The sequence below is a fragment of the Perca flavescens genome, chromosome 8 (genome assembly GCF_004354835.1).
Source record: "Perca flavescens isolate YP-PL-M2 chromosome 8, PFLA_1.0, whole genome shotgun sequence".
Lineage (NCBI taxonomy): Eukaryota > Metazoa > Chordata > Actinopteri > Perciformes > Percidae > Perca > Perca flavescens.
In genome coordinates, this window is record NC_041338.1 from 12757033 (window position 1) to 12770470 (window position 13438).

At 45.0% G+C, this 13438-nt stretch overlaps 1 protein-coding gene across 7 annotated transcripts in view; it reads right to left on the minus strand.

Moving 5' to 3' along the window:
* Nucleotides 1-297: 297 nt before the first annotated feature.
* srgap1a (SLIT-ROBO Rho GTPase activating protein 1a) overlaps nucleotides 298-13438 on the minus strand; it is a 99961-nt gene continuing 86820 nt past the window's right edge. For 3 of the 7 annotated variants that reach the window (XM_028584508.1, XM_028584510.1, XM_028584509.1), the window contains 4 exons: nucleotides 12278-12458; nucleotides 9463-9600; nucleotides 3864-4287; nucleotides 298-3033 (listed from right to left, as the gene is read on the minus strand). In XM_028584508.1, coding sequence (XP_028440309.1) covers nucleotides 2626-3033; nucleotides 3864-4287; nucleotides 9463-9600; nucleotides 12278-12458 — 1151 coding nt within the window. In that variant the 3' untranslated portion in view covers nucleotides 298-2625. Of the gene's footprint in view, nucleotides 3034-3785; nucleotides 4288-6601; nucleotides 6774-9462; nucleotides 9601-12277; nucleotides 12459-13438 lie in introns of those variants that run through there. The other 4 variants (XM_028584512.1, XM_028584511.1, XM_028584514.1 and 1 more) reach the window with 4 other exon arrangements.

Consider the following 13438-nt stretch of genomic DNA (forward strand, 5'->3'; position numbering starts at 1 on the left):
CATTAGTTTTTTTAGTTACAAGGCTGTTGTTTAATAAATCTATTGCTGACAGCGCTGTACTGTTCCTGTTTGTATACACTTTTTTCTACCGAAAATGATTAGCGCTGGTTAAAGAAACAATTCAAAAGGGGTACATTATTGAAAAAAGTTTGAGAACCACTGGACAATAGTATTGTTACATTGTGGTATTCCTACGTTTACCCAAGTAAAATGATCTGAATACTTCTCCCACCACTGATTATAAATCAACTTAAAGTTGAAGTTACTCAATAAAAAAAAAAAAAATCCACCTCAAACTCGACAAACTATTTCCTTTATTAGAAAGAAATCCTTGGAGGTATAAGCCCTCAAAGAATTCTAGGTGTTAAGATGTTACGTGCCATATATACAGTTATATACATCAAATGTGCAATGTCACAATGGGTAAGCTGTTTATTATTAATAATTCTGACATAACTGGGAAATGGCATCGTTACTTATTCACGCATCTTCTTTCTGCACTGCATTTTCTCAACACAAAAAGCATCCGACACGAAAAATGCAACAGTACAGAATGTCTGGAGTTCCTCTAAAACATCTTCAAAGGCACTTTCACAAGTACATACTACAGATGTACAGAACACTACAGAGTAGCTTAAAGCCTACAAGTCCTATTGTTGACGATAACATGGTGACAAAAGCACACTTTTTTTTTTTTCTTTCTTTTTTTTACATCTGGCTTCAAACTGTATCTCTGGATATTTATTCTACATCATTTGTTCCAAGTCAGAAATAAAACAAAATAACAAAAATGATTACAAAAATAATGAAAGTTAGTAAGTCGGAAGTTAATTCCTCTTTTGATTATTATACACAATATCTTGTCAAGTCAAAGAATAGTGTAAACCTGCCGTTAAAGAGCACTGCTTATTTATCGCAAACCAAGTCTTTTCTGTGTGTTATATTATGCTAGCTCAAACAATCCCAGGACATGCACCCAGTTCTGTTATTTCTACAGTACTGAGGTTATAAAAAACAAATACAGGTGGTGCAGTCAGTCACACAGTTGGGAGCTCTGGCACATACGGTTGTATGTGGCTATTGCATTTGAAATTATTACTCAAACTGCACACATAAGGGCCGCTTTTTACCGGTTATGGGAGACTCGTGTATTCTGCCGCGCCAGGCCTTTAGAGGTGTCCTCATCCACAAATACAGAAAACACACAGAAAGAGAGAGAGAGACTCATCTCAGTCAGAGAACAATACAAAAAAAAACACATTACTGACATTCTCACATGAACATAAAACAGACTGGAAGGACACGAAGCAAGCTGCTGTTTCCAGAGAAGCATAGCAAGCAGGGGGAGCACATTAGGAGGCTTTCAAACTAACAGTCGTTAGGTCCATGGCTACCGGCAGCGGTCCCACAGGGCGCTGCCGTTAGTCTATACACGAGTCAGTATGAAGATATATATGGAGGGCCGAGACCCCGGTCATGTCTTTGGGTAGATAAAGCCGAGCAAGGCCTAAAAAGTAGCCATGGCATGTGTTCCACACTGTATAATAGCATATGTGTTGTATATACTCTGAACATAGGAGATGATTTGTCATCATTTTTCACACGGCTCCTCATTTGTCACACAGATGCAAAGTTCTAAGCGATGTTTTATGCACGCGTCGTGAGTTTTTGATGCAGGAATTCAAGAATGCATCAAATTCAAACAAATAAATGAAGTAGTGGTTTTATCCAATAGTTATATCTCATTCCAGGCAATATGGAATACCTAAAAAAGAAAAAAAAAAAATCTATTTGAGTGAATCCAGCACAGAGGTGATCTTTGTACATTTTCTGAGACACGACGGGATGGTATGCCTTGCCAAAGAAAAGTCGCAAAGTTTACACGCCAGTGAAGAAAAGCACAATGCTGTGTGATAACAGAGTACCGTTTAAGTTGTTAAGAGGCTCTTCAGGCCCGTGATCAGCCCCAACCCTCAAACCGTTTCTGTCCAGCTAGTCACAGCACCTTTTGAAAATGTTTAACATGTGAAATCAGTTACATCTCAAAGTCAAGAAGGCCTTTGAACTAGTTCACATCAAATCCAATGGTCCTATTAGGGAGGAGCAAAAAAAACAAACAACAACAACAACAATCTAGTTCTATGTGTGAGAATGCCAGTGTGGTCGCTACGGTTCTCGCCAAGCGCCGATTCAGGTTCAGTGGCGAACGGAGGAGCTACATGCAGCGTTGTTCTATTCAGAGTTACACAGTTCACGAATGTCCGCACACTAAACTAACTAGTGTACGTGTTTTCTAAAACCTTGAAGGAAGCCTTTGTGATTTGTTGTTTGAATTTCCATACATTTGTTGAATAATAATAACCTTTTTATTGAGACGGGAGGTCTGTCGGCACTCTTACACGAGTCTCTCGGATCCCGTCAAGACTCCGCTTTACGATCTCGTTCCAAAACACCACTTTTATTTTTCACTTTCACAGCTTTATGTATTTTACACGCTCTTAGATATTAGATGTTGTATGTCCATCAACAGCAGACGCTGGTAGCGTTTTTGCAGCCCCCTGGAAATGGATTGAGGTTGAAAGTTTTTTTTGTTTGTTTTTCGTCTCCGGTTCCTTGTGTCAGAGGTTACATGGTGCAGGACTTGTCCAGAGGGTCCTGAGCAGAAGCAGCTGGAGGATGCGGGGCCTGGCTGGACCTGGGCAGGACCATGGGCTTGGGCCTCAAGGCCGGGGGTTTGAGTTGCACCCCCATGCGCGGCGCTACCAGAGGCTTGAAGGTGCTCATGGTATCGCTGGAGGAGCTGGCGCTGCGGCGAATGGGCGGCTCGGTGTTGGCGGCGGACCTCAGCACGACGCCGTGGACGGGGCTGAGGGACTCGCTGGAGCTGGCCGGCGTGGGACCCCCGCCGCTCCCGCCGGAGGTCTGCCGCTGCTCCAGGGTGTCCAGCACCACGTCGGGGGCGTGCTTGGCCGAGCTCTGCCGCTCCAGCTCGCGCAGCTCGTTCAGAGCAGTGTTCATGGTTTCCTCTATGTCCTGCAGGAGACAGAGAGAGCAAGTGTAAGACGGGAGGGTATGGGGGGGGGGTGGAGAAAAAATGAGAGAAATCTAAAAGAGGAGGTAGGAGGGAGAATTGAAGAGTGAGAAAGAAATGAGAGGTGATAGGAGCAGCAGAGATGTGAGAGATGGAGGCGGTAGAGCACGGCATGGTAGGAAATGCAAAAAAGCGAGAGAACCACAGTGAGAGTTTAAAAATAAATAAAACGCCAAGCATGCATTATACATGGCAGAGACTTAGCAGAGTAGGACTTTGCACTCTGCATGCTAATGACTGTGGATAACGAAGGAGATGCAGAGATGACGGGGTCTGTTCATCTGAGCATGCTCCCAGTAGGCAGGCAGGCAGACAGACAGACAGACAGACAGACAGACAGACAGCCCAGCCCAGCGGAGAGCTCTCTGTGAACTCCGCTCTCCAACTGAGGCTCTGTACAAACGCCATTCATGGCTTTACTACAACACTAAGGATGTGACAACAACATGAGAGCCGCAGCCTTCCTTATCAGCAGCAGTGATTCAATAATGGATGTCTGCTTAAAACACAACATATTACCAGTTAGGCTAATGGTATATATATATATATATATACATCTAGAGCAAAATATTCGGTGACGGGTCCCAGTGTCGAGCTATGCTCCCCTGCTGTCTGCCTGCGAAGCTAGTCTTTTGCGTGTATTTAGCACACGGACACAGTAGCAGCCAGAGGAAGCAGAAAGACAGGGACTGACTATGTTGTTTTACAGGGCGGGGCAGGGCTTTGATGGTGGAGGGAGCTGCGGTCGGGTCGCCGCTCGTCCCGCGCTGACCTGTGCGATGGTCTCCGGATCCAGGGGCTTGCCGCCGCCGCCGCCGCCGCCGTGGTGGTGGAGGTGGTGGTGGAGGTGGTGGTGGTGGGGGGCGTGGGCGTCAGTGAAGCCTGGGTACTGGCCTGAGGAGGTAGAGCGGCGGATCGGGGGGCTCTCCATCTTCTTCAGCGACTCGTGGCGGCTGATGTTAGTCAGACTGCCGTGGCCGGCGCGCCGGCGGCGTTCCGGGCTGTCCGCCAGCATGTGGTTGTTGCGACTCCGCAGCACGTCCCGGGGGCTGAAGTGGCCCAGGACCGGGGAGCCCATCTCCGGGGTGCCTCCGTGTCCTCCGTGACTATGCTGGGAGGGATGCACCGTGCAGTGGACGTCGCTGGGGCGGGCAGGGGGCCGCCGAGAGGGGGGGTCTGATCTTTTCTTGTGCCTGCTGGGATAGAAGAGGGGGGCGGAGAGGAAACAACTAAGCAAATCATTTATTTATTGCATTACAGCCTTTTATTGTCGCCTCATACCCAAAATACTGAATTAAGCATTTTATCTTTTTTAATTACAGCCAGTGTGCCACTTTGCATCTCCCAAATGTAAACATTTTAGAAAAGGCTTCTTTTTAGACTGACTGCCACGTCTTCAATAATTGAAGCCTAAAATGTATTTATTTAAGCCTTACATTAATCTATTTAAGGGCTTCCTTTGGGTATTAGGTGTTTGGTGTTTTAAGCCCCCCAACGTCGCCTTCCAGGCAGCCTGGGAGGCACTAGGATTAGGCAATGGTTAGGGTTAGGTGCCTTGAAAGTCGACGTTGGGGGGCTTAAAACACCATCGAGCTGGGTCTCGCTCTGAAAACACAGTAACGCCACACATTACTCCACACATGGAAACCTTCCAAACCGGATGCTCAATTACAATATGTGGGCATGCATCCTCCTCAAACATTTGCCGCTGTGGGAAAAAAACAACAACAACAACAACCCAAACAATCATCAGTGGTGTAAGAGGAACCCTGATGTCGGTGCCAAACAGCTCCGAGCAGCTTATTTGGAGAGCAGGTAGAGTGGACCTGGCTAGCCGCCAGAGGAGGGAGGAGGCCTGTGGTTTGTCAGAGCACCAAAACAAGACGCTACAGCTGCCCTCCATCTGAACCTGGACCAGCACAGCACCATACACACCTGATATGACACACACACACACACACACACATACGAAACACGGAGAGACAGAGCTGAACATGAATGCATGTGTCTGATCAGACACACACACACACACGCACTTATTTGCTGAGTCATGCACAGTGTTTCTCCACAGTAACATCTCCTCCATTGAAGCTGTTCTATTGCTCCATAAAAGGCCAACAGAACAGCTCCTCCTCCTCTTCCTCGGTATGGCTCCAATAGGCTCTGCCTCTTCATGACTACCAGCACTCCAGTAACTACAGACAGACTTTAATCAAAGCAGCTAGACGTCTGAATTGAATTATTACGTGACATCTCATTTAAGGTAAAAAGAGGAAACCGATAGCATCATTTCATTATTGCACAGTCACTTTTTCAGTTGCTATAGCATTTTCTGAAATGGTGACAACTTTGGAGATATTACATCTATAACATCTAAGAGCTGATACATGTCAGGTTAACTATTTTATTTCTGCATTATTGGCTCTTTGTGATGAACAAGTATAGCATTACTCATCCTTTAATTACTTCTCCGAGGCAAATGGCTTTGTTTGGCAGTTTACAGCTGCCTAATGAACGCTGTGTCAGTCATTATCATTAAGATTTACAGGCAGCTTCATCCCAGCGCTCAACTTAAAGCAATAATGAGCATGGATAAGAAGGGCCGTGAGGGTCTTAAAGAATGTACTTGCAGCTCTTCGCGTGAAGCCACCCTGCTGTCCTTTATCTCCCCAATATATTCATTTCTTCGCAGAAAACTACTCGTCTGCATTAACTAGAGGGTCACCAACTTTTTTGAAACTGAGAGCTACTTCATGGGTATTGAGTCATACCAAGGGCTACCAGTTTGATACACTCTTCTGAAATAACACATTTTCTCAGTTTGCCTTTAGTTATATATGATTATTAATGATTAATGATACTCATCTATGTGAAGACACTGATCATGTTAATGATTTCTCACAACAATTATCAACTATGCTTAACAAGGTGGGAAACAGATAATATCAATATTTAATTTTCATTTTAAGAACAGGCCTGAGGGCTACTCATGTGGTCCTTGGGGGCTACCTGGTGCCCGCGGGCACCGTGTTGGTGACCCCTGACTACTAGAGAGTAGTCCGCTCAATCCAAGCGGCCATGTGTGCTTATGTAACACCATGAAACCTGTACCTGCTCACACACTGCAAAACACTCTGAAGTGTGAACAAATCTCTTAATGTAAAAATAGTTTTTGTGTCCATATTAATAGTTAATAGTTACTGAAGATAGTTTAGACATTGAAAAATAAAGACTCGTTGGTGGAGTGGTGTGGGCTGGTGTGCTCGGTGAGAGAAATATATATATATATATATATATATAATTTTTTTTCTCTGACTGCAGTGAGAAATCTGGATGAGTAAACAACTGCAGCAACCACTGACAACCTGCAGGGGGAGCAGTCTACATTCATAACACCAGTGGCCCTTAGGGACAGAGTGTACAACAGGAACTGCAACTTACTCTGCAGGCTGTGGCCACACTGACAGCTCAACTCACCTAACGTTTATATGGCCCTGGCTAATGATGTCAATCACAAGGCCTTCTAGGAGTTCCCCTCCATCAAAACAAAATCGGACTAACCGTAATACTGGGTGTGATCCCGTCAACGTGGATCCTCTCCACTAACGGAGGCACCAACTTAATCTTCTTGTTTACCGACGCTCGCTGTGATCATGATGCCAAACTCTACAAGAAGTCCTGTCTGGTGAGAGTGTTGTTGATGGAGAACACCGGGAGAGGGAGAAGATCTAAATAAAGCTCAGGATATAAATGATTCAACACACATGAGGGTTGTCTGAATGGAAGAGCAGAAAAGCAAGTGGGCGGGGGGTAGAAGAGAGAGTTGGGGGTCACGTTGGAGAGCTTGTGACAGGTAGAGAGTGTTGTAGAGGAGCGTCATTAAGGCGGATGTGAAAAAGACAATTCATTCCGATATATTCTCCATCCGCACACAGCTACCTGCAGTGGTGTAAATATCGCCTCTAGTATGAATCATCAACATTTTAACGGTGAAGTAGAGGGGGAGTGGGCGTGGCTCTGAATGAAACCGCATTTGTTCATGTGCTTGGCAAAAGGGAGTAACAGACGCTTCGAGGTGGCTTACTCCACCAGCAGAAATGCAGCGCAATGCAATGAGGAGTCGAGCGGGAGACAAAAGTCTGGCACGCAACCAGCAGACGCTGCCAAAAAGTCGGAGGTGTGACTGGATGTGTGTGCGTCTCCTCTCTGTGTGCCATCCCTCCCTGTGCATGTCTATATATACAGTATTTTTCAGTGTGACCAGCTGATACCAGCCGGTATTTAATACTCATCATAATAAAAAAAAGTTGATTTCTCCAGTAGCAATTCCGCGGAGAGAGGTGAGCTGAGGATACAGATTGACAGGAGGAAGCATCAATGTAACCTTCTGATTCACAAGGTCCCGATTTGATTACATTTCCGACTGGATATCAGTGTGGTTAGGGAAATTTCAGTTACAATACCAATTTTGCTTGGATATAAAAGAGATTCTCAGAGAACTCAAATATGTTTTTATAATGCACCCAGAATTTTTTTCTCCAAATATTTTTTTACTTAACATGACAGTCGTTAACAAACTACAACAGTCGTCAACACAATATATTGCAAATGTAGACTACAGCCAGTGAGTAGAGAGACCAGGTTGAAGAACAGTCTATACCAAACTACACCATGGTAAAGAATGAAAAAAGCCCCCTCTCAGACTAATTGACAGTACTTGTGGTCTTTACAGTTCATTTTAGGCTGAGAAAAGGTTACCGTGAGCTGGGTACAGGGCATCGCCAGCTGACGGTCATTTCAGCGGCCGTTGCAGTAGAGTTTCGCCGACAAAAGGTGACTGTCCTGCAGCGACAACGGTTAAAGGAACACGCCGACTAAAGTCCCAATAAGTCAGGCGTGTTCCTTTAAGTTTAGGCACCAAAACGACTAACGTTAGTTAAGATTAGAAAAAAAGATTGTGGTTTGGGTTAAAACACCGGTCCCCTTAAGTAGTACTCCCGGGACATGAACACACGTTTGCTGGGTGAAAGTCTTGTTTTTACCCTAAACTTCTTCGGCGACATGAACTCTGCGCTCTCCCGCTTTAAAGCCCTGTGTGTGTGTCACGTGATGCTCTTATACATCCACGGTGAAAAGGCATATATTAAAAAGATTGATTTTGGCATATTATTAATCGATATCAGATCACTCACATTATTTTAACCCAGCCCTATAGTACAACAGGCGAATCGGATACATTCTGTTAAACTGCTCTCAGTGCGAGCTTGCATTAAAGTAAAAGGTTGAAAAACATGGTTATAGTCCAAGTCCATCTCTATAAAAAACATTTAAAGGGTTGTTCACTTTTCGAGTGTCTGGAGTTTGGGTATTGATATTCACACCTGAAGCTATTTAAACATCTTAAATGATGCAACACTGAAACATGCTGCGGCGCCGTCAGTTGTCATCGGATTGGCCGGGTCTCATTAGATAAAGCCAATGTGAATTCCAAGATGTGTCGTGGTCATACATTGGTCACTGTGGCATCAGGAGGACTGGCACTATATAACAGTGGGGTGCTTGATAACCATGAGAACATGTGTCTCAATGTCTACAATATTCTTGAGTGCAGTAAGAAATCACAAATACCCATATGTCCAATGAACGTAGTTATTCTACAATACTGCGAGAACCATTTTTTTTAGGCACTTTCTTGGCCGTTTTCTTTTCCTTTGGAATTCTTTTTTTTTAGGTCATTACATTTCTAAAAGATGATGTTTATCTAGTCAGCAGCTTGTGTCTTTAACTTCTCATGCTAATGTTCCCTTTGCAACCAGATCACTGCTGCTGTACAATACACACAAATACATACACTGCAATATGATATAATGGCCCTGGTTACAGACTGACCGGCTGGGGGTCGGAGGGACGGGTTTGAGAGTGTAGAGGGAGGTAGGAAGGGTTTTTATTTTGTGTGGTTTTTAAAATGTTCTTAGAAAAAGAACAACATGTAAGTAAATAAGATAAATAGGTTTGGACTTAGTTTTACAACTGAAATTAAATGTTTTGTTATTACAGTGAGAAAGTACCGAAAAAAAAGACCAATTCCACTACCTGGAATGCGGTACCGGTAATATAAACGTTTACAGAGTGATAATATATGTAATAGTGGATTTTTAAACAGATATTTCACAGAATTGATTGCAGGTGTGCCTTGGGATTTTGGCTTGCACTTTGGTGTCTCTTGGGCACAAAAAGTTGGACGACCACTGGTATGGACAATGCAAAGATTTTTGCCGGATTCCTTATTTAGGTCCCTTTATAGAAATATGTTGTTGTATGATATACCGCGGTCCAATATAGCGCAGCTATACAGCCGTGTGAAAACAAACCTGGTGATGTAGGCCTCGGAGATCCTGGTGTCTGAGGGCGAGCCCATGTCTTTCCCCGAGCATTTATCCTCGCCAGCGTGGCCGCTGCTGGCCTCGCTGTCAGCCTTCTGACTCAGAGTGTCTGAGAAGGTGTCATCTCTGGGACACAGAGACAGAGTGACATTGAGACATGGAAAGAGGAAGTGACAGAAAGAAATGAGAAATCAGCAAATCAGTCGATCTTTCATATTTGCACCGTTCTCCAATGGCAGCATTTGATATCAGTTCCTGTGAGTCAGCATGCCCCCCCCCCCCCGCCACCCTCCCATGGTCCACAGAGTCAGATGAGTCATATTCCTCGGCCTCTCTGTATTCCGGTGATATACTGTGACACACACACGCACATACCCACACCCACACCCACGCACAAGCCGGCTGTATGGGTTTCAGTGAGGTGTATGACTGGATACTGAGCACAGTTGGTGTCTGTCAGGTGGCAGTAATCAGAGCTAGTGAGCTGCTGTGCCGCCTCTGGTGTGTACTATCCCATATTAAAACGCAGTCACTTATTTAGTGTATCCACATGAACGCGCACAGACGGAGACAGAGCAAGGACGAGCGCTTTTACAAAGCAGAGGCGGCAGTAAACACAATTTACGCGAGAAAGTTGGTGACCCCTGACTACTAGAGAGTAGGACGCAAGACAGTGGAGTCTTGAGAGAGAGACATCCTGTGCTAAAGCGGCCTCTCGGATGTCTCTCCGCATGTTTTATTCTGGGCTCTTTTATGGGACAAGTGAAGATCACAACCCTGTGTGCTCTTACACTCCTGAGCCTGCTCTGTTTGAGCAGAGAGCAGGATGTTACTACGCTCGGGGACAACCCGTAAAGCTGTAAATCCCCCTGCTCTTTCATTAACTAAGAGGACACCCCATCAGCAGTGAATTATTGATAGTGGCACACTGACGAGGGGAAAGAACAGAAGAGGAAAGAGAGGAAGGCATTCTAAATGGCCATTTTGTCGGCCAGCTCCTAAGTGATTGGAGTGATTCTGTTCCCGTCCTAACGAGACAGCGAATCCAGTCCATTAGGGGCGAGCAGTCGCCATGGCAGTGTGTGTGTGTGTGCTTGTTAGTGCCGAGAATGGGGAACAGTGACAGAAGGGCTGGTTGAGGACCCTGGAGATGGATAACAGCAGCTGAAGGTCCTCTATGCATGACCCTGCAGCTAACTGATGGCCCACGGCCTCTTATAGAGCAACAGTCAACAGGGACAAGTGTGTTGTTTAACCCACAGGGACATCACCAGGGAGAGCTGGAGGACCATTTCCTTAAAACCACCATCCAGGCTCTGAGTGGAGCTGGTAGTAGTTTAGGAGTAGAAAGCAACATTTCCCAAGTGTACCCCCCTTGTACGATTCTTTTTTGTTTAATTGTGTGACAACAAGACTGAGTTTTGAGTCTACAACGATGCCTGCAGCTCTGTGAAGCTGTACTGAGGCACAGGGGTGCTTTGAGCTAAATGCTAACATCAGCATGCTTAGGGCTGGGCGATGTGGAGAAAATCAAATATCACGATATTTTTGACCAAATACCTCGATATCGATACCGCAACGATATTGTAGTGTTGACTGTCGGAGCTTTCACAAAATATTTACACAATGAGATTTTTGATGAATAATCATCAGTAATGTGGATATAATGACTAATCACTTTACTGTAATGCAGCCTTCTTAGCATGCTAACATGTGCTAATTAGCATATACACCAGCTGAGGCTGATGAGAGGGACCATGATGAATGTACAAGATTTCATGGCAATCCATTCAATAGTTGCTGACATATTTCAGTCTGGACCAAAGTAGTGGATTGATCAACAGACAGACATTGACTTCACAGATTAGAGCCATGCTACTAGTGAGGCTAAAAACACATGAGCTTTGCTTTAAAGGTCCCATGGCATGAACATTTCACTTTATGAGGTTTTTTAACATTAATATGCGTTCCCCCAGTCTGCCTATGGTCCCCCAGTGGCTAGAAATGGCAATAGGTGTAAACCGAGCCCTGGGTATCCTGCTCTGCCTTTGAGAAAATGAAAGCTCAGATGGGCCGATCTGGAATCTTGCTCCTTATGAGGTCATAAGGAGCAAGGTTACCTCCCCTTTCTCTGCTTTGCCCGCCCAGAGAATTTGGCCCACCCATGAGAGAGAGACATCAGGGCTTTCAAACGAGAGCAAAGTGGCAGTTGGTCAAGGCCACACCCCCACCCTCCACCTTGCCCCCCCTCTCCCTCCTCAATAGCTACAGACACAGAAATGGCACATACTAAGGAAAGCTCATTGTGGGACTGGCTGTAGTGGCTGTAATTCTGCACCAAGGCTGAATTTTGGGAAAGAGACTTCAGATACAGTATTAGAGGACCACTAAGGTCTATATAAAAGCATCCAAAGAGCACCATGTCATGGCACCTTTAAGGCTACAGCACTCACACAGAAAATGTACTGCTTTATAAAGTCATATTTCTATTGATTCTTTTTTTTCAAAGAACCCAAAGAGACTAGGTCGTTAGAGGTGATCGGACTGGTATTAGTATTCACTTTGCATGCAGAACTCTGTGCATGATTCAGCTTCTTTGCTTGCATTTAAAACAGGAAGAATCCCAGATCTGAATATAACCTTTATTATACATGTAACTTATAACGTGTTCTCGTTAATTCCTATATCAGTATACATTCATCTGCTGTTATTCAACCTTAAAGCATACTCTCAAAATGTTGATTGGACACATTCATGCATTACTTATTCATATCTAAAATAATGCTCAATGAAAAACACTCACATGTCTTGGACCACAATATACTGGTGTGGAACCAGGCCATCGATGCCGTTGTGCCGTCCCTCCCACCAGTCTTCTGATGCCCGCTGATACAGCAGCAGGGAAGCGCCCTTCTTGAAGGACAACTCTCGGGATGAGCGCCCAACGTAGTCAAACTTGGCAATGGCTTCAATGGGCTCGCCCTCTGTCAACAGAGAGGATTAGACAGGTCAGGTATGTCAAACAGGGCAAAGACCTCAAGTAGAGACGGCTCTTATCGCAATCTACAGACATTTCTAATGATTGATACAAGTGGCGCAGTCTTATGAAATAAAAATCTTAATCCGGAGAGATAACACCATGCACTTAGGGCGTTTTCACACCGATAGTCTTTAGTTCAGTTGAATCGAACTAGAGTTTGTTTGCCCCGCTGGTGAGGTTCGTTTGGGCAGGTGAGGACACGGCAATTGAACTTGGGTGCACACCAAAAGCGGACCAAACAAGCGTACCGAGACCTGCTTGAAGAGGTGGTCTCGGTACACTTTCAATCGAACTCTGGAGCGGTTTGTTTGTGGTGAGAACGTGATCTGTACTCGAACCGCACCAACTAACATGTACTCCGCAAGTCTGAGCTAATGTCTCCTGTAGTCAGGTGTGTTTAGCAATCTGCGATGCATCAGAGCAGCAAACTGTAGCAGCTTGCAGTGTTTCTCTCACAGAAATAGACTGCGGTCGAGCTTGCCGTCCAACACTCGTATCTCTGTGGTCAAACCAGAGCAGATCGAAGGATGAGTCAGGACCTTCTTCCTGTATTTACTTTCTTGCTCCCTCCCCCAGAAATATCCAACCAAAAAGAGGGCTGGACGTTCTTGCCTGATTTGTAATGACGCATTTTGGTAAGCTTGGATTTTTTCAGGTTTGAAACCATAACAAATCAAACTGACCGAGGGCAAATCGCTCCAAGTTTACTATCTCACCAACTGATTCGGACCAAAGCAAACAAACTACAGGTGTGAAAACGCCCTTAAACACATGTTGGCTCCGATAGTCAGGTCTAATACTGGCGTGTTTGTGCACGAGGATGCTCATGTGTGACAGTTTGTGCACATGGAGTTCAAGTGTGCTGAGCCAGTTGGTTGTTTTAGTTGTAGTCAATAAACCTGGGTCTACAACACCAGGCCAGGG